Source organism: Macaca thibetana, chromosome 17 (assembly GCF_024542745.1).
Source record: "Macaca thibetana thibetana isolate TM-01 chromosome 17, ASM2454274v1, whole genome shotgun sequence".
Classification (NCBI taxonomy): domain Eukaryota; kingdom Metazoa; phylum Chordata; class Mammalia; order Primates; family Cercopithecidae; genus Macaca; species Macaca thibetana.
This window is the reverse complement of record NC_065594.1, coordinates 15,362,597-15,385,999: the sequence shown is the minus strand read 5'-3', so window position 1 is coordinate 15,385,999 and position 23,403 is coordinate 15,362,597. Positions and strand designations below refer to the sequence as shown.

At 42.9% G+C, this 23,403-nt stretch overlaps 2 protein-coding genes across 4 annotated transcripts in view; both read right to left on the bottom strand.

Annotated features, from left to right (window-relative positions):
- EXOSC8 (exosome component 8) overlaps positions 1–23,403 on the bottom strand; it is a 668,826-nt gene that overhangs the window by 515,987 nt on the left and 129,436 nt on the right. The window lies entirely within an intron of this gene.
- On the bottom strand, positions 7,388–18,583 carry CCNA1 (cyclin A1). Of its 3 annotated transcripts, none has more exons than XM_050766080.1 (9): positions 18,069–18,583; positions 17,034–17,222; positions 12,377–12,623; positions 12,061–12,185; positions 11,391–11,614; positions 10,086–10,290; positions 9,026–9,139; positions 7,950–8,083; positions 7,388–7,644 (listed from the first exon to the last, which is right to left on the bottom strand). In XM_050766080.1, the coding sequence occupies exons 2-9, from the start codon at positions 17,196–17,198 to the stop codon at positions 7,593–7,595; spliced, it is 1,266 nt and encodes a 421-aa protein (XP_050622037.1). In that variant the 5' UTR covers positions 17,199–17,222; positions 18,069–18,583; the 3' UTR covers positions 7,388–7,592. The 3 variants fall into 3 exon arrangements, with proteins under 3 accessions (XP_050622037.1, XP_050622038.1, XP_050622036.1); XM_050766081.1 differs by lacking the exon at positions 18,069–18,583 and adding an exon at positions 17,885–17,978; XM_050766079.1 differs by lacking the exon at positions 18,069–18,583 and adding an exon at positions 17,522–17,976.

The window sequence follows — 23,403 nt, the reverse complement described above, 5'->3', positions numbered from 1 at the left end:
AGGGACAGAAGAAGGTGCAGACAGAGATGGATTCAGGCTCTGGAGACATAACTCCTGTTATACTTTATTTCGAGGAGAAATTCTAGTTTGAAGTTTCATCTCACCTTTAAGCACCTTCTCCAGCCCAGCTTTTGCCCTAAATGTCAGAACTGTCATATCAAATTGTCCATCCCCAAAAGAAAGTATGTCAGTCTTCCCACTTCCCCAGCTCTCGCTTTTAGTGCTTGAGGGGAAAGGAGAGGTTGGAGAAATAAGGCAGAAATGAGATGCTGTACTATTATTTAAAGGCCTAAATCCCTATGACCCCTTTCTGTTGTCCTTAATCATCCTAAAATAGTGCTATTCTCAAGACAGTATGCAGTTTGTGACCAGCAGTCAAACTTCTTGCCCAAGTACTGTCAGGTTTAAGACATATAACAAAGCAAATTCTTGCTGACGTTTTCTTTTTTAAGCATTAAAAATTTTCCCCAGTCACTGTGGCTCACTATGTAATCCTAGCACTTTGGGAGGCTGAGGTGGGAGGATCACTTGAGCTGAAGAGTTCAAGACCAGCCTGGACCACATGGTGAGATCCCATCTCAACAAAATATCAAAAAATTAACCAGGCATGGTGGCACATACCTGTAGTCCTAGCTACTAGGGAGGCCGATATGGGAAGATTGCTTGAGCCTGAGAGGTCGACTTTGCAGTGAGCCTTGATCACAACACTATACTCCAGCCTGGGCGACAAAGCAAGACCTTGTCTCAAAAGAAAAAAAAATTCCACACAATCGAACAGAATCTCAGATCACTGAATTCCCATGGGCTGATATATGTATCTGATAGAGCGTACAGTCAATTGACACACATTCACTAGTTAAATATTCTAATATGTGTTAGAAAACAGGTAACTAGCATATCACATCCATTGTTTCAGGAATATTACTGCTAAGAAGATGTTAAGTTAAAGTAAGTCATTTTAAAGGTGACATCTAGATATGGCAGAAGTAGTAAAAATGGATCAGTAGCTCAAAACTGAAAAATACTGACCCAATCAAATTTCTCATTCACGAAGAGACAGAAGTTTGGGACACTAAGTGAGAATCCCACTGTAGCAAACGCAGGCTGTTTATCAACACTAAGTTCCGCTTTTGTATTGGTCCATTTTTTTTTTTACCTGAGGCGGGATAATTTACAAAGAAGGGAGGTTTAATCAAGTCACAGTTCCATATGGCTGGGAGGCCTCAGAAAACTTACAATCATGGTGGAAGGCAAAGGGGAAGCAAGCACCTTCTTCACAAGACAGCAGGAGAGAAAGAGCACATGAAGGGGCTTATGAAACCCCTTATAAAACCATCAGATCTCATGAGAACTCACCGACCATCCGGAGAAGAGCATGGAGGAAACCGCCCATGACCCAGTCACCTCCCACCAGGTCCCTCCCTTGACATATGGGGATTATAGGGATTACAATTTGAGATGATATTTTGGTGGGGACACAGAGCCAAACCATATCACCTTTCCTCCCAAGCCTGCGGCTAAATCATGACTCCCAGCTCCCTGCAGTCAGAATGCGTGTTTCCCCCCACCCCCCACCGGCCCACGTTCTTTCTCTTTCCTCACCTGCCAAATACAAGAACACAGCAGGGACTCCTAGGGAAGGATGATCATGTGGAAGCAAAAGCTCTCTTTCCCCAACACACACTGGAGAGTGACATGAGATAAGCCTTTAGGGTGGTGGGCCCCAGAGATTTGGGGATGGCTAAAGCAATTAGCTTACCTAAGTGAAAACAGCATCCCACAAGTAATAGCCCAGCTGGAATTAGGACCCAGGTGTCCTGCCTAAGGGTCTTTGTTAAGGATAAATTCGTGAGTGAGAGGGGAAAGCCAGTACTTTAGTTCTCAGTTTCAATTCTCTTAAAAGAATGAGATGCTGAGAAGCACCCAAATTGCAGAAAGAACATTTTAGATGACACAAGTTTAAAGTCAGTACTGTGACAATGAGATATTCATCTCCACAAGTTTATTTACATCAGGATATTATTGTTTCCATAGCAGACTAAAGCAAGGAGAGAAAAACCTTTCCAGTAGGCTTGAGCTTAATCAGATGAACCCAAGTTGACCCCATTCCCTCCCCTCAGCATCTGATCCCGACATCTATCCAATGTCTGATCTCTAGCTCAGTTTGAGGCTAGGGCAGCAGAGCACAGAAAGCATCCTGATAGTACTTTCCTGTCATGCTTGAGTCTAACTCCAGCCAGAGCTGCTTGCAGAAGCAAGGTGACGCATAGGCACAGCCCAGCAGCTGGTAAGTGCAGAGCCCAAGCTTCCATTCTGAGCTTCAATGTAAATGTCTTGATGCACCGTCTCCATTAGCTGAGTTCGCGCTTGATAAAGGATCAGGATTGGCTGCTCTCCCAGCCTTGGGTACTGTGCAGCTTTGCAACTGTTCATGCAATTAAAAGGAATTCCATTTGTTCCATGGGCAGGGGTATATATATCTATATCTATATCTGTATATCTATATCTATATCGCTATCTATCTAGATATAGATATATAGCTATAGATATCATGTCTCCCAGTCCCCTGCAGTCCAACAGCCCAAGAGCAGATTCCTTCTGGGATTGTAGCTTTTGGTATTCTCTTTCTCTCTTTGCTTACAAACCAGAGGGAGAAAAAGGTGGTTTTGTTTTTGAATGTGATAGCCCCATACCCTGATCATAAAGATGGGATGTCTATAATGGATGTAAGTCCTTGTCCTACAGGTAACACTTGATAGTGCAGGGAAAGAGCAATCAATGTCAAGAGTAAACATGGGGAAAGAGGGAAGGATATTTAGGATAAAAAGTTAATATAACTATAAATCAGTTGAGAACATTTATGCACTTGCCGTGAGTGGCTGAAACTACATAACTATCCAATTCCTGTGTGTGTTTGTTGCAAAGTGGGAATAGCTCTCCCTTTCACCAGTTAGCTAGTCAAAGTTTGCAGGTAGCAACAGGTTGATGCAAATAATAGTGTCTTGATTGACGTGAGCAAACACACAGAGATGCTCAGGAGGATATCCAGCCACAGTGAAAGGGAGGAGACAACTAAGGAGAAGCGAGTACCCGTCGGCCTGGGCAGACACCTACTCTGGGCAACTAAACGGGCCCATCAGCTCAGTCAGTCAACTTACCTGCTCAGAAAGCTTCATCTTCTTCAAGAACATACCATCCACAGACCCTGCTTTGACTCAGTTACCCATGGTCTCCTTCCCAGGTCCTTTGTCCTTATGCTTCTCCCCTCAGGCCTCCTCCCTCATTACTCTGGCTCACTGAGCACTGACCATTTAGTTTTTCAAAACTCACCATCAAGTCCAGGAATCACTGATGAAAGACATATTAAACAATTTGCTGCCTAAAGTCAGTTTCTATTCATCTTGTGATGAATGGGATATCCTCCCTGGGGTAACAAAAACCATCCTAGGAGACCTGGGTCTTGCAGGTGGAACTTGCCCTGGAGCCAGGATGCCAGTAGGGCCACAGGCATAAGCTCTGAGGAGCGCCTCCCCGGCCTCAGATCCCATCCCCACAGTGCAGACACATGGAACATAAAGCCTGGCCGTGGCACCAGCAAGGGCACCCTCAGCAAAGAGTATACATGTCCATTTCCAAGTTTTAGTGGTAACATGTCTAGATATTTTAACTCTGGTGCCAAAAACATACTGGGAAAACAGAAACAACTGAACAGTTTGAATACATCCATCTAATTTCTTGGGCTTTTGCTCCTGATAAAGGGTTGGCAAATGCTGTTCCTATAGTTCCTATAGTTCTCTCTCATGGCCACTTCAACAAGGGCCCCTACATTCATGGTCATGCATGAGTTCCTCAGAAAGGCCTGGATCTGTCTGAAGTCACAGGTTAAAAAGCCTCCAGAGGCAGACAGGTGTGGCACTCCCACACCCACAGCCCTGTCTGAACCAATTTCCATTGCTGGCTGACAAGGAGTGGGGTAGGGAGAAAGATGTGGGAAAATCAACAGAAGAGATAATCATGGTGTAGTCATACAAGACAATACACTAATATAAATAACTAGGATTCTACTTATTCATATAAGACAATAGTATAAATAACTAGGATTCTACTTATTCATATAATTTCAAAAAACAATGCCGCCTGAGATCCCTATCACTGAAGGATGTGAGAAAGAGTCAATAATCATTACATTTTAAAAGCAAACGTTGTTGTTTATGGACACATTCTTATGATGTATTGTCACGCATTGCTTCACGATGGGGATGTGTTCTGTGAAATGCATTGTTAGGCAATTTCATCATTGTGTGCACACTGTCGAGTGTGCTCACACAAACCTCAGTGGGACAGCCTGCTCCACACCTAAGCTGTGTGATACGGCCTCTTGTTCCTAGGCTACACGCCTCTATAGCATGTTACTGTACTGAATACAGTAGGCGGCTCTAACACAATGGTAAGTATTCATGTATCTAAACATATCTAAATATAGGTAAGGTTTCAGTGAAAATACAGTATTATAATCTTAACGGGACCACCATCATATATGCAAACCCTTGTTGACCAAAACATCATTATATGGCACAAGAGTGTATAAAAATTATGCACGGATTTGATCAACACAAATTCAGGGAAGAAAACGAATGGTATAAAAGAAGGGACACACAGGTTGCTATTCCCTCTGAAACTGGGCGGGAGATACACAGGGGATGGTTTTACTTCTATTTTTAGATAAAGTATTTCAGAGACATAAAAAAGCACTAAGAAAGGGAAGTCTAAGATAAGGGTCAGGCCTTTGCAATCAGTGGGTGTGTGTGTTGTGGGGCGGAATGGGATATGGGCAAACCACCACCAGCAAAGAATATAAAAGTTACGTGTTCAGTAAGATGTTTTTGTAATTGAGAGTCTACATTTTGCATTTGGTTTTAGAAACAAAAGCTCCTTTGTAAAATAATTCACAGTGGAGAACCTATTTCTACAAGGTCCCCGTCTAGCTGACACAAAACATCGTAAAGTAAGAATATTACCAGTGAAAGAAAATGTTATTGTGTCTGGGTCCATTTCAAAACAAACACGTATCACAGGAAAGTGATCAACCAACATAAGTGGGCAAAGGATGAGAGGAAGCTTCCCTAGCCAGGTCCAAAGCCTTAAGGCTTGAAAGGGACAAACACAGCACTTCTACTGCCAAAACCTTACCCAGAATTGCCCTCAAGCTGGACATGGTGGCACACACCTTAGTCCCAGCTACTTGGGAGGCTGTGGTGGGAGAATCGCTTGAGCCTGGGTGGTCGAGACTGTAGTGATAGTGAGCCATGATTGTCCCACTGCACTCCAGCCTGAGCCACAGAGGGAGACTCTGCCTCAGAAACAAGACAATAAACAACAACAAAAAAACAGAACTGCCCTCTCCCACTCCACACTTGGGAGGAAGCCATTTGTCTGTCATCCTTTTGAAGTACAAAAGGATAGTTGGAAAGTTTAGCATGTTCAGGCAGTGAACAGAAACACAGAATCATATATTAGAATATGGAATAACAAGTTTTTAATCCTATAACATGAAAACAGAATTCAGTATTAATACAGGTCCTGTATCCCCTTTGTGAACCATGTGCAATAAATGTCAAAACATTTAGGGAAATAATTTCTTCACTGGAACCAGAAATGGAGGCACCTTGAGAACGTTTATCTGCTGGGAAAAAAAAGCAGGGTAGAGGGAATGCTAAAATCTTTTAAGAACTTCTGGGTACTTTAAAATTTTTTAAAGTCTTCATAAAATATGGCTATGTTTTTATGTTTATAATTTCATTAGAGCTTGAAAGAAACAAAAGCTGCAGTGAATTTCATCTATACCCATTTCACCAAAACCTGCCTGAGTGTAATCTCTTCTATGTAAAGGAATCTAGAAGATATGGATTTCTTATCCTCTTGAGAGGTTTTGGAGGCAGAAAAAGCAAATCAAGTCTTCGGGACCGCCCCCATGGAATCCCCTCTCCAGAGGCCCCTCTGCAGAGGCACACATAGCCCAGAGGGCTCAATAACTACTGGTCCAGGGCTACTAATTTTGGTGATAACAAGAGCACAATGCAAAATTCACATTTAATCTCCAATAAGCACCACCCACCTTCGAGGCCAAATCTACTCATTTTTCCTTCCAATCTTTAAAAGAAATTCAAAACAATTGTTTTGTTTTCCATTTTATCCATCTTGTAGCCTACATAAGTGCTGGGCAGACGCATTGGCTCACGCCTGTAATTCCAGCACTTTGAGAGGTCAAGGTGGGTGGATGGATCACTTGAGCCCAAGGGTTCAAGCCCAGGAGTTCAAGACCTGCTTGGACAATACAGGGGTGGGGGGGAACCCTCTACAAAATAAAAAATACAAAAAATTAGCCAGGTGTGTCAGGCGTGGTAGCTCACACCTGTAATCTCAGCACTTTGGGAGGCTGAGACAGGTGGAACAGTTGAGGTCAGGAGTTCAAGACCAGCCTGAACAACACGGTGAAACTGTCTCTACTAAAAATACAAAAAAGTAGCCGAGTGTGGTGGTGAACACTTGTAATCTCAGCTACTCGGGAAGCTGAGGCAGGAGAATCGCTTGAACCTGGGAGGTGCAGGTTACAGGGAGCCAAGATCGTGCCGCTGCACTCCAGCCAGGGTGACAAGACTGAAACGCCATTTGAAAAGTGAAGAGAGGAGAGGAGACGAGAGGAGAGGAGAGGAGAGGAGAGGAAAGAGAAACCATACATAGATTAGTGAACCGTAGATCATGAAAGATGAGGAATAATTCAAGCCATACCAAAGCTTAGGGTAGAGGTCTCCCAAGAGACACAGCTGGTGGGTTGGGTTCATTATTCTGATGTTCCTTCTGAAGGTGAAATTTGCTTTTTCTACCTCCCAAAGCATCTTCTAAGACAGAAATATACGCTTAATGGGTGCCTAAATCAAACCTGATCATAGACATAATAGCAGCCCTGTACAAATAAGCATGGTATCCTTGGATTAGAATTAAATGTCAGTGACCCCTAAGAGGTATGTGACTATATCTGGGCCTCAACCCGTGTCTTACTGACTAGGATGGTGGAGTGAAGCTACAGCAGGCAGTGCTTATTCAAATCCCTTCACCCATCTGTCTAGGCTGTCCCTTCCTTCCTTTACTAATCTATGGAGAGCTACCTGGGAAATAAACAGACAGGAAGGAAAAAAGCCTCAGAGTGGCCATTTATCAACCATGAATATCCCTGGATGCCTTGGAACACTTAATCCTAATAGCATGCCACGTTTACAAAACCAGTTTTGAAGATGCTTGAAATAGAGATAACACTTTTAATACTCTCAACAAACATTCCAGACGAATATGTCAGCCATGACAATTAGTAAATAAGTCTAACACATGGTCATAAGACAAGCAGTTTATTGTTTAAAAAATGTTGGACTATATTACAATCTATTCAAGTCTAAGGGAACCTAAATTCATTTACATTTTTCAAATGTCATCTATATTGTAAACAACATTAGTTGATCCAAACTGCAGAAGCCTCTGACAATTAATGGCACTTCTGATGTGGAGGTGAAGTTCTGGAAGTGCTTCCATTCAGAACCTTACTGTAGAAGAAGAACTGAAGGTGGCTCCATGAGGGACACACGCAGGTACCTGAAACAAGACCAAAAGCAAGGTCAGCACAAGCCAAGGACTTCAGTTTAATAAAATCTCAGGCCACAGAAAACTTTCCAGTAATTTTAACAGAATGGAAGGAAGCTGGCTGACTACAAGTATTAAAAGCTGACAAATTATAAATCTAGATCTCTTCAAATTTATTTGTAAATTTGTACACGTAACCTTACTTTTCCAACCTGGCACCAGATATACAATTTAATCTATTTTTAATCTAGTAACCATTACTATAACCCATTAAGCTTTAAATAGAGAGCTAAGATATGAAAATGTCAGTGACTTACTTTGAAGCCTTGTACTTCTCCCTAATTGCCTGCTGAGGTCGATGGGGTATATCAAGGTACACTTTATGAAGCTCACTCAGGCAAGGCACAATTTCACTTAATGAATACCCTGTAAATGCAGCAAGGGTTTCCGGCTAATCAAGACAAAAGAAAAAAATTGCTTCATATAACTTTGTATTCGAAATCTGAAAATAGCCAATTTGAAATAAAGGGAATTAATCCCTTAGTAAATATTCACATTCATCTTAAAAGAAACCAGAACCCCCTTCAGAGACGTTAGATGGAAAATATCAGAAAGTACAGCCAGGACTCTAAATTTTCTCATATTATAAATTTATAATGCTCAACTTGGGACTGGATCACTTTCCTTGTTCCCTCATGAGTGAAATGTTTACTGGTCCTTATAGAGCCCTGCTTGCCTGACCATTCTATTTGTATACAATATGAACAATTTTTAGTCAAAACACTGCAGTGCTGGAATAAGAACTGCTTTAAAAAGGTAAAAGAAAATTTTTTAAAAAAGAAAATGCAGCAGAAAAAAACATAAGCATTCATGAAAATAAAGGTAGACACCCCGCTTCTTTTAGTACAACAGTGAGCCTTCAGAACCAAACCTAGGGGTCCATTTCTGATGCTGTCACCTTCTTGGGCAAGAGGCAACACTTTACTACTCTGTTGTCTTGAAAGCCTGAAGTACAATCTTCTGGTCATCCTAATTGGCCCAGGTTTGTTTGTTTGTTTGTTTGTTTTTTAATATAGAGGGTAAAAGTCAAAAACTTTTGCTTGAAGCAGTCAATATACCTCAAGGGCCCTCCCTGAATAACAGTGGGCACTAAGGTTTCCAGGCCTGCTTCTGTTGAAGGAGCATGTGATACTATCTCCTTGACTTCCTGCAATCTCACTCCTCATAGAGTGAAGTCATTGAGTCAAAGCCGTGAAGACTGACCTGGAAGACTCAGCAGCATGTGGTCTGCTGTCAAGATGACTAGATCCTTAATGAACTAACGTGCCCTCATAAGAGGCAAGCCCATTCTAGATAGACCTTGAATTTCATCTAGAAAGAAGTTAGATCTTACCCAAAAGTGCTTGTTCACAGTGTAGTTTGCCAGGCAAAAAGCTGCTGCAGCTATCAATGAAGGAAGATATTTCAAGAATGGGTCTGCTTCAAGTAGACTCAGCTCTGCTACATACTAAGCACAAGAGAAGAAAACACATTGGAATTAGAAATGTGACTAAGGTCACAAGTAAGCCTGGAAATGGCAAGGAAATAAATGGTGTCTTATCTTTGTTCAGTCGGCATCTACAGAAATAGATGTTCAAGATGGTTTACTGGGTTAGTAATTGGTATGCCTGTCTATAACAACAGCAACATTTATGTTTTGGTAAAATGTCATTACAAAAGTATTTGGCCTACTCCCAAAGGATAGGTGATAGGTTACTTTTCTAATGCTAGTCGTTTATGTTTATGTTGAGATAAAGTAGCACTGCTCTGGCAGCTGGAATTGGAACAGAGATTTTAGCCAAAAGACAAAAACATTAAAGCTATTAATCTATCAGGCAAATGCATGCAGTTCAGAGACTAGGACAGCACCAGTGGGAGCATCTCATATTAGAAGAAACATAGTAAAACATGTGGACATCTTTGCTACTCAAAGCACAGCACATAAATACCAGATATCCTAGATTATGGTCGCTGGAAACCCAATTGACCAAACCAATACTTCAATGCCTTCAACTAAAGTTCTATAACTCCAAACAACCAAATAATGCTCATTACTTAATAACATATTAGGATGAGACTAGAACCATATTAAACTAGATTTACTTTGTTCCCATTCTATAAACCTAGGAGGTTTTGCTTGTATGTGATCTGTATCCAATAAGGGAACAGTTTCCAAGCTTAAATTTTTGAATAGTTGGGTGATTAGACAACCCGTGCCTGCCAAACATAGTCAATAGTAATGCCTTATAACCAAAAGCTGGGTTCTTAAAATTAGCTCTCTTTCAGCACTGGAACAGTTTTTCTGGGCCTGTGGGAAGAAAACCGAAAAGGAAAGAACTGAAGGATAATTGGGAAAAGTTGATTTTTACAATCCTTGGCATTGGAAGTTCCTGGAAATCACACGGCATACACACCTTAGCCAGGTTCTCAGTCCTGACGCACACTCCTTGTCGCCTCAAGTACTGAAGGAGAAATTGATTGGTGGTTGGCACTGTCAGATCAAAAGCTAGAACTTTCAGAAGCAAGTGTTCCATTTTTAACAGTTGTCGTTTTGTGTATGTATCATCAGTGATATAGACAAACTCGTCTACTTCAGGAGGATATATCTCTTCATATTTCCTGGGAAAGGAAGAGTTTTTAGAAGTAAAACTTGGAACCTATAGCTCTCCTCCTGTGCTACCATAAGCCATGCCTCTTCACATGGCCCTTGCAGACTTACTTTGCAGTCACATATCCACTTAAACACCACTAAATGACTCCAGGCTATGAAAATATTAGGAGCTTGTTTCTGGACCAAGAGCATGATTATTACAAGGATATGTTATATTTACTGCTAGGAGTAGTAACAAATAATTTCCAACTGAGAATTTTAGCTTTGGGCCTGTGATACGCTGAAAGATTCTGAATGACAGACACTACAGGTAAATTCCTACACATTCTACAGACCTCAAATCATTTCATAGAAAAAAGTCTTAGGATTAACACAATGATAGAAACAAACTCCATAGGCCTCTAGTTTTTAAAAAGATGCTGTTCGACTTTCTCCACTGAATTAGCAAATGATGCTTATAGCTAAGAGACATAATGATATAATTTCACTATGATCAATTCTTTCCTTCTGCCTTCGTTTCCCCTTTCTTTAGGGGAATTCTGGCAAGTTTTCATGCATTAGCAATAGAATGTTTGAGACCAAAAGAACAGAAAAGAAACTACCACTCAGCGACAGGTCACTTAAAGGTAGCTCAGCCACAACTCAGCCTACACAATTAGGTGCTGTCACGAATGACTGATAGTAACAGGAACCCGTTGAAGTAGTTTATTCACTGTAACCAAATAAACCTGTTGTTATGGGCCATTTGCTAGATCATGAAGATAGCTTTTTGTAACCACACTGTCTTTAAATAGGACTTAATAGATAGGAAATAGCCAAAAGGTTACACTGCAAAATAGTTAAATTAGATCCTGAATTTGAGCTGATGGCTGCCTTAGTCATGACATTGAACTTGTTGCTATAAATCACAACCAGGTGATTGAAGAGTAAACATGTGGTAAGATTCAGTTTCTCAGTCAATCCTGTGAAGAGGATGATCTTTTATCAAAGGACACATGAATAGTTTTAATTACCAAGCACTGCATTTCTTCAATAAGAAATGGAGGACAAAAATTCAGTGTTTTGACAAGTGATAGTTTCATATTATGAAAGCTGAAAGAATACTTACGAAGCCAAAAGAATAGCTGCTGTTCCCACGAGCTGCAATTTCCCTCTCAGAACAGACATACATGAAAGGAACCTGTCCAGGAAGTTGACAGCCAGATACAGGGTTTCTGCTCGAAGCTTATATTCTTCCCCAACCTCCACCAGCCAGTCCACCAGAATCATGCGCATGCCTTCCGTGATGTCCGGCTGCTTCTTCATGTAGTGTGCTTTGGGTCTGTGCCTTATCTGGTTGGGAAAAGGTTTTAAGTAGGTGCAATTTCAGAAAGATCATTCCATAGTACAGTTACTATTTAAAAATCTCACAAGCAAAGGTTGGAAAGATCCTGATCAGAGCCAAATAAATCTTTATCATAACAAGGAAGAAAGTGTAAATTTCTGGTTCTGTAAAGTAATTGTTTAGCAAATAACATGCGGTTGCGGGGGGCAGGGGAGAATGGCAATATGAATTATTCCTAAGAGTAAAATATTTAACATATAAACCCTTTGAATCATGTAGAAATAGTCCAAGCAATTGCTACTTGCCATCACAATTATTATTTTTCATAGATATTCTTATGTTTAGCTGGCATAAGAGTGCCATTCACTAGTGGTTATGAACCAAGAGTTTATAATTTATCTTAATAATAAGAGTTTGGGTCCTGAAGGTTGAAGTAGAAGGTGGGAAAACTTACTTCAGCTTCCCTAAGGTACTGATAAATTTCTTCAGCATATTCAGTCACATTTGTCACATCTGTGCCAAGACTGGATATCTCTTCAGACTGGGAGAGCAGAGATGAATCTACCAGCATAGGAGAAACTGCAAGAGTTCAACATTGTCAGATAACTCATTTAATTTAAACATTTGTCCAATCCACTAACCCTCCACAGGCAGTTGTGAATATAGTTATCACTTGCTGTTTTTCTCCTGCTGGGTACTAGCTATTGAATGCTGCAGGCAGTTATAAATACAGGGTACCATCAGCCATCAGCCATCGGCAAGTCAGTTACCTGTGTTGAAATCCAGCAGGAAGTGCAGGTCTGACTTGAGTGTGCTGGTGTCTACTTCATACACATCCTCAAACGCCATCCCCTCTCTGCCCGAACAGCTGTCTTCGTCCCCCTGCTCTAGTTCATCCATGTAGATGTCGAACCCTTGCTTGGGGGGCTCTTGGACCCCACAGTCAGGGACCGCTTTCTTTCCAGCTGGAGGGAAGGCATTTTCTGATCCAGAATAACACCTGATTCTTGTGATCCCCTAAAAAACGTTTAAATCTTTTGTTACAGGCCACGTCAAAGACCACAGAGGCGATGTGAACCTCTGTGACTCAAACCAACAGCCTGGGAAGGTAAGATAAATTCTAAACTGAAAAATCTATGTCGGCAATTTAATTCCAAGAATAAATCTTCAAAAGTGTAATTTTTGCCCCCTTATCTTTGTCTACATTTGATATTTGGAGAAAGAGCTACTTAAAATTTAATCACATAGCTATCAAAGGAAACTCAAGATTGTAGAAAAAAGAAAACCTATAGCTCTCTTACAAAATGAAATAGGTACCACATATAAAGGCAAAACTGTAAATTGGCTTTTATATTTATAGCATCATGAGATTTTATAAGTAGTCTGCATAACTCTTGATGCAGTGACTGAGTTCCTACAATTCCCCTCCTCCTTAAATAAATAACTTTTTAGCCAGAAGGCCCCTATAATGCTTCCATTTCATACCCAGTTATTAAGAAACATGATGATTTTGGAAGTTTCCAAACTTCCAAATGCTGCTAAATTCTCTTAGAAGCCACAGAACCTTTACGTATGTCATAATGCATTTACTCTTGGGGAATTTTCTCAGTCACTTCTCCTTTTTCTCTATTCTTATCATGAACAATGGGAACAACTGTGGTGCCACCACAGTGAACAAGCATAATGCATCAAACACTGTTGCATATTAAGGTGAGCCATGCGAGATGGTGTGAATGTTAGCTGAATCAGGGCAGGTGGGCAAGCTCTACGAACCTGAGCTATATTTATGCAAATGCCAGCTCTGTCTACCACTTTACCATTTTGTTTATAATGTATCTTGATGTGTACTGTTGTATCTTGATGTGTACTGTTGTATCTTGATGTGTACTGTTGAAGGCGACTTCTAAGTTAGTAGGTGGTTCCATAACTTTCCCTTTTATTTACCAAGTAAAATATATGATTTATGTCTAGTAGGAAAATGAACACTTATGGTAGTAAAGGGGGGGGTGGGAAATCACAAAGACAACAAACAGTCACAATCATAAGTTACTGTAACCAGATAACCAAGTTACTGCTGAGTTTGACTCTTGCTACAACCAGGACTCCAAGTTACTGCCAAGTTTGACTCTTGCTACATAGATACTGTGTCCATAGGCTGGGACATACACTTAATAAACAAATATTTACTGAGTATCTACTATGTGCTAGAAGTTTTTCTCATGCCCGGAATTTAGCAATGAACAAAATGTTTAAAAAGAACTACCTGACGGAGTTTATATTCTAGTCTGTGGGAGAGGAAGGAAACAAACTAGAAAAGACACAGTAAGAGCAAACAGAGCAGAGTGAGACAGTTATATAGGGCATGAAGATAGAAAGAAAAGAGGCCAATCATGAAGGACTTACCATAGGCCAATTAAGGATTAGTTTTCATTACTATTATTTTGTTTTTGTTGGCTTGCCAAAGCTGATCTAAGAATTGGCTTTTATTCAGGGACAGGAGCCACTGGAATTTGGGACAAATGAGTGGTATAATCTTTTTATGTCTTAAAAGGATTATTCTGGCTGTGCATAGGTGTGGAGAGTAAGTAAGTCAATCAATTACAAAACTTGAAAATTCTAAGTGAGACACAGTAGGGATTTGAACCAGGGAAGTAATTATAAACCGTGAAGAGTAAAATGGTTCTAGACATTTAAAAAGTAGAGCTAATAATATTTTCTCATTAGATTAGATGTGGGGTGATAGAAAAATAGGAATCGAGGAAGACAAATGTTTGGAGGCTAAATAACAGGAAGGATGGCTACTCCATTTACTGAGATAAGGAAGACTTGGGAAGAACAGTCTGGGAGTAGGGAAAAGGATGGGTGTTTCGTTTTACACAAGCATGAAGTTGCTTACTATATGATCTAAGTGGAGATGCCAAGTAGACTCCTGAATACGTGAGCCTGCAATAAAGCTCAGAGGCCCAGGCCAGCGATAGAAATATCAGTCCACCGAATAGAGAGTGTTTAATGCTAGGAGACTAAGAGGCTACTAAGGGCCTGAGTGCAAGATTTAGATCAAAGACTAGGCCATAGGGCATTCTAACTTGTAGAGACTGGATATATAAGTAACAATTAGAATATCAAAGAGTGGCCAATGAGCTAGGTAGAAAACTTGAAGAGTGATGTTCTACAAGCTGAATGAGAAGAAATTATTTCAAGGAAAAAAGAATGATCAACCATGTCAAATAATGCTGATCAGCCGAGGAAGGAAAAGACTATTAATTGAGTCAAAATAGAGCAGAAAAAGAACTAGAGACAGAGAGCATTCATCCAACAAACACTGTGTGCCATCCTGGTCAGGCCCAGGCACTGTTCAAAGTAGTGGACACACAACAGTGAACATCACAACCTGTATCAACACCTGGACGGAGCTTACATGTTAGTGGGAAAGGCAACATTGTATATGTCGAGATATGACAAACTCTCAAGATAGGTGGCTTTAAATGGGACAGCTTCTGTCCCATTACTTAAATTACTTTAAGCACTTAAATTACTTTAATCGACATGATGCAAACAGTTCCTAGACCAATTTCCTTGATATTGGAAAACTAACAAAGAAAATTCGTCACCATTTCTAGCTGAAAAAGGGACGGGTCAAGGTGATCTTACGAAATCAACTTCTTCCCTGTGGTCCAGATTCCAGGGTGGTAACACTCAGCGGGAGCGTTTAGTTGACAGGTTTTTAAGATGGAAAAATGGCAATATATTTGTATGCTTACAGGTTGGGCCCAGTAGAAAAGAAAAAAACCAATGAGATATGAGAGAAAGAAAAGTGGCTAGAGTGACATCCTTGAAGAAACAAGAAGACACGAGTATATTGTACACATGGGGTTGGGGGGCGACCTCGCATGACAGCAGGGACATAGCAGACACATAACAGGTTGTGGATGGCAGATTATATGGCACACAGGAACATGTGCAGATTCTCTTCTGGATGCTTCTATATTTTTAGGAAAATAAGATACAAAGTCATCAGCTGAGAGTGAGCATGAAGGAGGAGGTTACTGAGGATTAAACAGAGAAACGAAGGTACAAAATAGATTTCTAAGCAGGTTGTAGAGGATAGGTACAGTGAAATGCAGAAGTGGCACCAGGTAACATAAGAGATTAGCAACTGGGAATTTAAAATGCGACCACTCAACATAAGCACAACTGACAATTCATAAGAACCAAGTCTCGGGCTTTAAGTTTTAAAAAGCAAACATCGCTAAGCAAATTAAAATTTGTTAAAACCACTTCCACTCAATTTTCTCCAAAGTTTTGAACAGATCACGTGAAGAGTCAGTAGATGAGGGGCTTCTAATCTAGTTTCTACCATATCTTTCTTTTGGCAGAGGCTTAATTAAACCTTTCAGATTTTTTCACCTACGAAATAGGGAAGGTATAGTTTTCATCTGTTAAGGTATCTATGATCAGTTAAGTTCACACAACTAATACCTGAGGGACCATTACCTGTTAGCATAGCTGCTTAGTCAGTACTGGGAAGAGGTCTGCTTTCAAAGCACGCTTTTTGGAGTAATCGAGTCTAGCCTAATCTAATCCTGATTTTAACACTATCCCCAATGAACACAGCCAAGATTATCCAGGTTTCCCTTAGGCACAGCCTGCATCAGTGTGAACACTGCTCTGACCTGGAGGAACCCCACTTCCACAGTTTATTTGGAAGCATTCACATTTCCTTTTAGCCCAGCCCTTAAATTACTTTAATATACATAATCCAAACAGTTCCTAGACCTATTTCCTTGGTAGTGGAAAAAATAACAAAGAAAACTAATCACTATTTCTAGCTGAAAACCGAACCCCTCAAGGTGATCTTAAGAAATCAACTGGCCTGCCACCGTGGCTCACGCCTATAATCCCAACACTTTGGGAGGCCGAGGTGGGCAGATCACCTGAAGTCAGGAGTTAGTGACCAGCTTGGCCAACATGGTGAAATCCCATCTCTACTAAAAATACAAAAATTAGCCGGGCATGGTGGTGGGCGCCTGTAATCCCAGCTACTCAGGAGGCTGAGGCAGGAGAATCACTTGTACCCGGGAGGCAGAGGTTGCAGTGAGCCGAGACAGCGCCACTGCACTCCAGCCTGGCGACAAGAGCGAAACTCTCTCTCAGAAAGGAAAGGAAAAAGGAAAGGAGAAGAAAAGGAGAAGAAAAGGAGAAGAAAAGGAGAAGAAAAGGAGAAGAAAAGGAGAAGGAAAGGAGAAGGAAAGGAAAGGAAAGGAAAGGAAAGGAAAGGAAAGGAAAGATCAATTTCCCTGTAGTCCAGATTCCAGGGTTGTAATACTCAGGGGGAGCTGTAGGTACAAAAGCAAGAGAAAAGCACCTGGCACCAAAGAGGAGGGCCGTTCTCCACAAGCATCATTCCCAGTGCGTCTGAGTCATTACCTGGCCACAGGTCCTCCTGTACTGTCCATTTTCAGTTAGCAGCCCTAGCACTGTCCTCTGCGGGGGATCCTGGCCCAGCGGGGCTCTGGTGAGTATCTGACAAGCATCGGGACCTCGGGCCACTGTAGCCAGCACAACTCCATTCTTGGGGTTGCTGCAGTGCATTGCCTCAGACTCCACGCGCTGCTGCTACCAGGGAAAGAGAGACAAGCTGGTTACTCAACCCCGTCCACCCGGGGCTCCAAGGACACAAGAGAACCTCTAGGAGGGAGAGCACCAAGCAAAGGGACTAACACCAATTGCTGATCTTCCCAGCAATTGTTAGTGCTGAAAGGGCATGAGCCACCGCACAAACGATCAAAGTTGCTCTGAATCAAAACAGTCATTCCAATCTCTGAGGGTTTTTTTTATCCCAAGACCTCCTGTTGGGCTGGAAGGAGAGAAACATTCTGACAAGCCTTCAAGTCGGGATACTAAACCCACGTTACCTGGAAGTTGAAATCTGGGAGCCCCTGTCTTTCCCAGCAGAGATACTCATCTCCCCAGCCCCCAATAAAAGATCCAGGGTACATGACTGCGGGAAAGCGGGTCTCCATCCCAAGTGACAAGCAGGGTGGTGCACTGCGGCCTCCTCCCACCAGATAGGAGGCCTCAAAACCTGCCTGGACCCCAAATCGGGCCCAGCTCTTCCCGGCGATATCTTTCTATGTATCTGGAACAACTGCCAAGTGCACTGGAGGATCGGGTTAAGAGCTGGCGGGCAGGGCGGAGCAGGGCCGGGTGGGGCAGGGCGGGGCCGGGCGGGGCCGGACTTGGAAGGGCGGGACAGGGCAGGGCGGGGAGGGAGGTACCAAGTGATGAGGGATTCCAGCCTGGGAGGCGACCCGGCTCAGCGCTGCGGCTCAGCTGCCCACCCGCGTCTGTTGAATCGGCCAATCAGCGGCGCTCCCGGACCGCTCCCGGAGGCAGCGTTTCCATGCCGACCGCGGCTGGCGTGCGCTCCCCCCGGCCGCATCGCCATGGCGACCTGCTCACCTGACTCGCTCCGGGTGGACAAGCCGCGACCCCTGGGCGTTCAGGCCCCTGCGGGACTAACGGGCGACGGCCCTCCAGCTCCAGCTGTGCGTCTCCGCCCGGGCCAGGTGGGGCCGGCCGCCGCAGTCTGCACACGTACCCTCTAGTCCGCGCCCCCGGCCTGGGAGGGCGGACTCGCCCACCCCACGGTGGCCCCGGCTTTGGAAGGGACTGTTTCTGTGACCCGTTCTCCCAACAGCCGCTAACAACCCCCTGTAACGTCTCCTGCGCGGCCCGCTCCTGAGAACCCTGGCTCGGGAGAGCGACGCGGGGCCCTCGGGGCTGCGCAGGCTGCGGCGCCCTGCCCACGCTGGCCCGAGGGCGCGGCTCGCTCTGGGTCGGCTCACACACCTACGCTTCCTGCCGGGCGGCGGCCGGGACGCGGCGGGGTGGCCCCACGTGCAGTCGCGGCAGTGTGGCGTCTCCATCGCTGGGGGTCCTTGCGGGCGGCACCTGTCCTGCCCGGCTCCCGGTGCATGTGGCCTGCGAGGCGGCAGAGATGTGGGGATTTAGGGTCGCACGTGGTGCTCGAGGTCCCCACGAGAAGTCTTCCCCCGCGGGCTCCTGCGCAACTGCGTGAAGCCGGCCCGGGAAAGTCAAGATTGTGGCCCAGGAAGAGGAAGGAACGCGGGCAACACAGCTGGGGCTTGGGACGCTGAGGGGGTCGGTGGCAGCGCTCCGGGCTGGGGGCTGGGCGGGCGGCCTGGCCGCGTGGGGAGAGGAGTCCCTGGGGTCCTTATACGGGGGAGCTCCTGGAAACCCGGGGGCTCAGACGCCTGCATAGGTGACTGGACAAGCCAGGTGAAAGAATCGAACTTTTTTTTTTTTTTTAATGTATATATGCACACACACATTACCAATGCTGTAGTCTGTTACTACTTTTGCTTTTTTGTTTAAACATCCACCCCTAAATCTCTAAATCAGACCCAAAGTGTAGTCAAATAGCCACTTTATGCAAGCAACGGTTATCGCCTTTTTTAAAGTGTGCGTTATTAACATTTTTACCAAGCAAACTGAGTGTGGGCATTGCTTTAAGGGGAAAATAGAAGTATTCTAACAAAATCTCGGGTTGAAAGCCGTGCAGTTGACTCAAATATTAATAAGAAGTTGGGAAGCATCTGGAGAATCAAGGCTGGATGAGGGAGGAACACAGAAACGGATCTTGTTCAACATGAAACTCATTTCTATACGTTTGTCACAGACTTCTATTCCTTGAGAGACAGCAGTCCTCTTGCACCCCAGATTTCCTGTGCCTTTGAATTTCCTGTGCCTCCCGAAGGAAACACGGGAACTCTGGTAACATCTAGATTGCCACAACAGAGTCAGACGCCGACGGGGACCAAATGCTCTGCTTCGCAAGGTGAATGAAAGCATTTCTGTCCTCTTGCCTGGCGCCTCTGTTGGATATCTTCTCGGGAGCCCTCCGCCACCTGCCGACAGCGTTGTTATTTCCTGGGACGCTGAAGGCCTCAGTGGTTTAACTCCGTCAGGGACTCTGCGGCAAGACCTGCCAAGAGCCCGAGTCGCTTGGGAGCGGACAAGATTGGCTGCGCTCACGAGACCTGGTCCTTGGTACACCCCTTTTCATCTGATTTCCTCGGACAAAAATGACCGAAACCTCATGCCCTTTTTCTTTTCTCCAAAAACAGAGGCGCTGGCGCAGTGTTTGTTCGTGGAACCTGTCGTTTTGATCTGCTTTTTTGGGTTGAAGCTGAAACCAGGGTTGGAGTCGCTCTCAGGCTGGCTTTTCCCAACTCAGATCTGGCCAGGACCAGATGACAAGGCTATAAAGGTGTCCAATGACTTTCAGCCGTCTTTAGCCTTTAAAAAGTAACCAAATGAGACCCTCGGATAATTTAATACCCCTCCTCTTATCTGAATGGCTGCACCCTAATCCAACCTTAATCTATATGAAATAGGATTATCATGAACATCTTTCTTCCTGCTCCATCCACTTTGCTAGACTTGGCAAAGGGAAATGGTTACATAGTTTATGATTGTTTTATTGTGCTGTCTTAGAATTCTACATCGTCGTTACAAGCCTCTGGTCATATCTTAAACAGGAGAGTGAGTTCGATGAACTGATATCTATGTGTGCATGTAAATTCAGATACGTGTATAACTTGTGCAATACTTACGGCTTTCTTGGCTTTAAAAAATGTCTACACTGAGGCCGGGCACGATGGCGCACCCCTGTAATCCCATCACTTTGGGAGTCCGAGGCAGGCGAATCACGAGGTCAAGAGATAGAGACCATCCTGGCCAACGTCGTGAAACCCTGTCTCTACTAAAAATACAGAAAGTAGCCGGGCGTGGTGGCGCACGCCTGTAGTCCCAGCTACTGGGGAGGCTGAGGTAGGGGAATCTCCTGAACCCGGGAGGCTGGAGGTTGCAGTGAGCCCAGATCGGGCCACTGCACTCCAGCCTGGTGACAGAGTGAGACTCCATATCAGAAAAAAAAAAAAAAAAAAAAGCCTTCACTGAATATTGTGTTCCAACGAGTAAGGATTTATGACATAAAAACAAATTTAACTGAATAGGTGTTCGATTTTTACTTTAAAAATCTAAACTAAAAACTTGGCCTTAGAATTAAAAACAAAAGGAACAGAGGGAGTAGAAAGGACTTTCTCACAAATTACACAGTTTTAGTGAAATGCATAATTATAATGTTGCATTTAGCAACATTACAATCTAATCTTGAGTTTGCTATGCAAATCAGGATTAGATTTGCATAGCAAAATAGGATTAGAACTCAAACATAAGTAGATTTTAATTTTTCCCATCTTTAAATAAACTATATATTTGGTAATATATTGAGAATTAAACAACATAATTCTAAATACAACTTTTTTAATATCTAAAATATTTGGCATAACTTAAATACTAATATAACAGCTTTTTTTAAACTTAAAAAGTTCGTTGGTCAGCACTTCCAACCTGACAGTGAATGCTCAACTAGCTTTAACTCTAGGATTAATTTTCAAAATAAGGATGACAGCTGAATTCTTTACTAGGAATTTTGTTGTTGTTGAGAAGGAGTCTCGCTCTCACCCAGGCTGGAGTGCAGTGGCCGGATCTCAGCTCACTACAAGCTCCACCTCCCAGGTTCACCCCATTCTCCTGCCTCAGCCTCCTGAGTAGCTGGGATTACAGGCGTGCACCACCATGCCCGGCTAATTTTTTTTTTTTTTTTGTATTTTTTAGTAGAAAGAGGGTTTCACCGTGTTACCCAGGATGGTCTGCATCTCCTGACCTTGTGATCTGTCCACCTCGGCCTCTCAAAGTGCTGGGATTACAGGCCTGAGCCACCATACCCGACCCTTTACTGGGAATTTTTTAAACCCACAAGTCCTATTAAAATCAACTTCCTTCTCCAAATTACAATTCAGATAGTCCTTTCAGTTTGTTAGCAATTACTTGGTATTTCAGAGGCAGTTATTCTATTGCATTTGTTCATACTAGCTAGTAATTAACCTCCTGTTGAAACATATCAGTTTTTATTAATTAGTATGAAATCAGGTTGATTTTCAGGATAAGGCTGAAAGAAAGATTTTTTTAAAAACCAGCCAAGTTTATTTAAGGACAAAGGTCCATTTAGGGACATGTTTTGCCTCTTCATAACATGCCTCTGTCATTCTCAGATATACATTTAACTAAAAGCATAGTTTGAACAGTAAGATGAGAGATAGATGGTGGAAAGAAACAAGGAACCGACTGCAATTTGTGACATTTTAGCACTTAGCTCCAGGGAAGATGACCAAAGGATTGAGCAAGTCCAGCTTGAAAAGCACCCAAAACTGTGCACACCTTAAGAAGTATATTTCATCAGGTTGTGAAAAGTGGATCCCTTAGTACATAATGGGTGAAGTAAGTTTTCATTAAGACTTGTAAGAAGTCACCTTCTCCAAGTGAAAATAGTATGAATACATACATGAGATTAGACAAAGTCTACTGTTCATTCATTCATTTTGCAAAGTTTTTTGAGCATCCATTGTATGCCAGGCAGTAGCTGGGTATGAGTATGATAATAAAAAATGATCCCTGCCCTCAAGGAGCTGTTATTCCAGGCAAGGAAATATAGCAGACAGTCCTGGTGCCGCATAATTAGTGTTTATTTTACCATGAGGAATACAGATATATAAAGGGGGAGCAGTTGGAGCTTAAGAGAAAAGGAAAAAGGTATGTTGCTGGGAAGACTTGGAGGCAGTATCCAGATCTGATCATTAAGGTGATTAAAGTCTTAAAGACAGGGCGAGGGCCAGGCATGGTGGCTCACGCCTGTAATCCCAACACTTTGGGAAGCCGAAGTAGGTGGATCAATTGAGGTCAGGAGTTCGAGACCAGCCTGGCCAACATGGTGAAACCCTGTCTCTACTAAAAACACAAAAATTAGCTGTGCATGGTGGTGAGCACCTGTAATCCCAGCTACATGGGAGGCTGAGACAGGAGAATTGCTTGAACCCGGAAGGTGGAGGTTGCAGTGAGCTGAGATCGTGCCACTCACTACACTTGGTGATAGTGCAAGACTCCATCTCAAAAAAAAAAAAAAAAAAGACAGGGCAGGAAATATAGTCTATATATATCCTAGAAATGGGGTACCCAAAGAACAGGAATTTTCAGCAGTGTTTATCCAGCACCTTCCAAGGGAAAGCACTAAATTGTGATGTCCAAAAATACCCCGCAAGACTGTCTCTACTGGCTCAGGTACAGACTCCATTAGCAATTAACTCATCAAGAAGTCAACCTCCCAGGAACTTGGTGAGAGGAAGAAGTTTCTGCTGACTTTAGTTACCATGAGTCAGTCCCTAATCACGTGCACAACTAGAGATACATTATTAAAATCAGTTTCCCGTGACGCAGAGTTGAGGCCTTTCCCAGATTCTGCACCAAGGAAAAAATAATTTCAGTGGGACAATACAGCCATTTTCAATGGCTGTACAAATAATTACAAATAATTGGGAAAGTTATTTTTAATTTCTGTGGATACATAATAGGTGTATATATTTATGGAGTACATGAGATGTCTTGATACAGGCGTGCAATGCATATTAATCACATCATGGGAAATGGGGCATCCTTCCCCTCAATCATTTATTCTTTGTGTTACAAACAATCCAATTGTACTCTTTTCGTGATTTTAAAATATACAATGAAACTATTGACTACAGTCTCCATGTTGTGCTATCACATGGTAGGTATTATGCATCCCTTCTATTTTTTTGTACCCATTGTCACTTCCCCAAGCCCCCAATTATCTTTCTCAGCCTCTGGTAACCATCCTTCTACTCTGTATGTC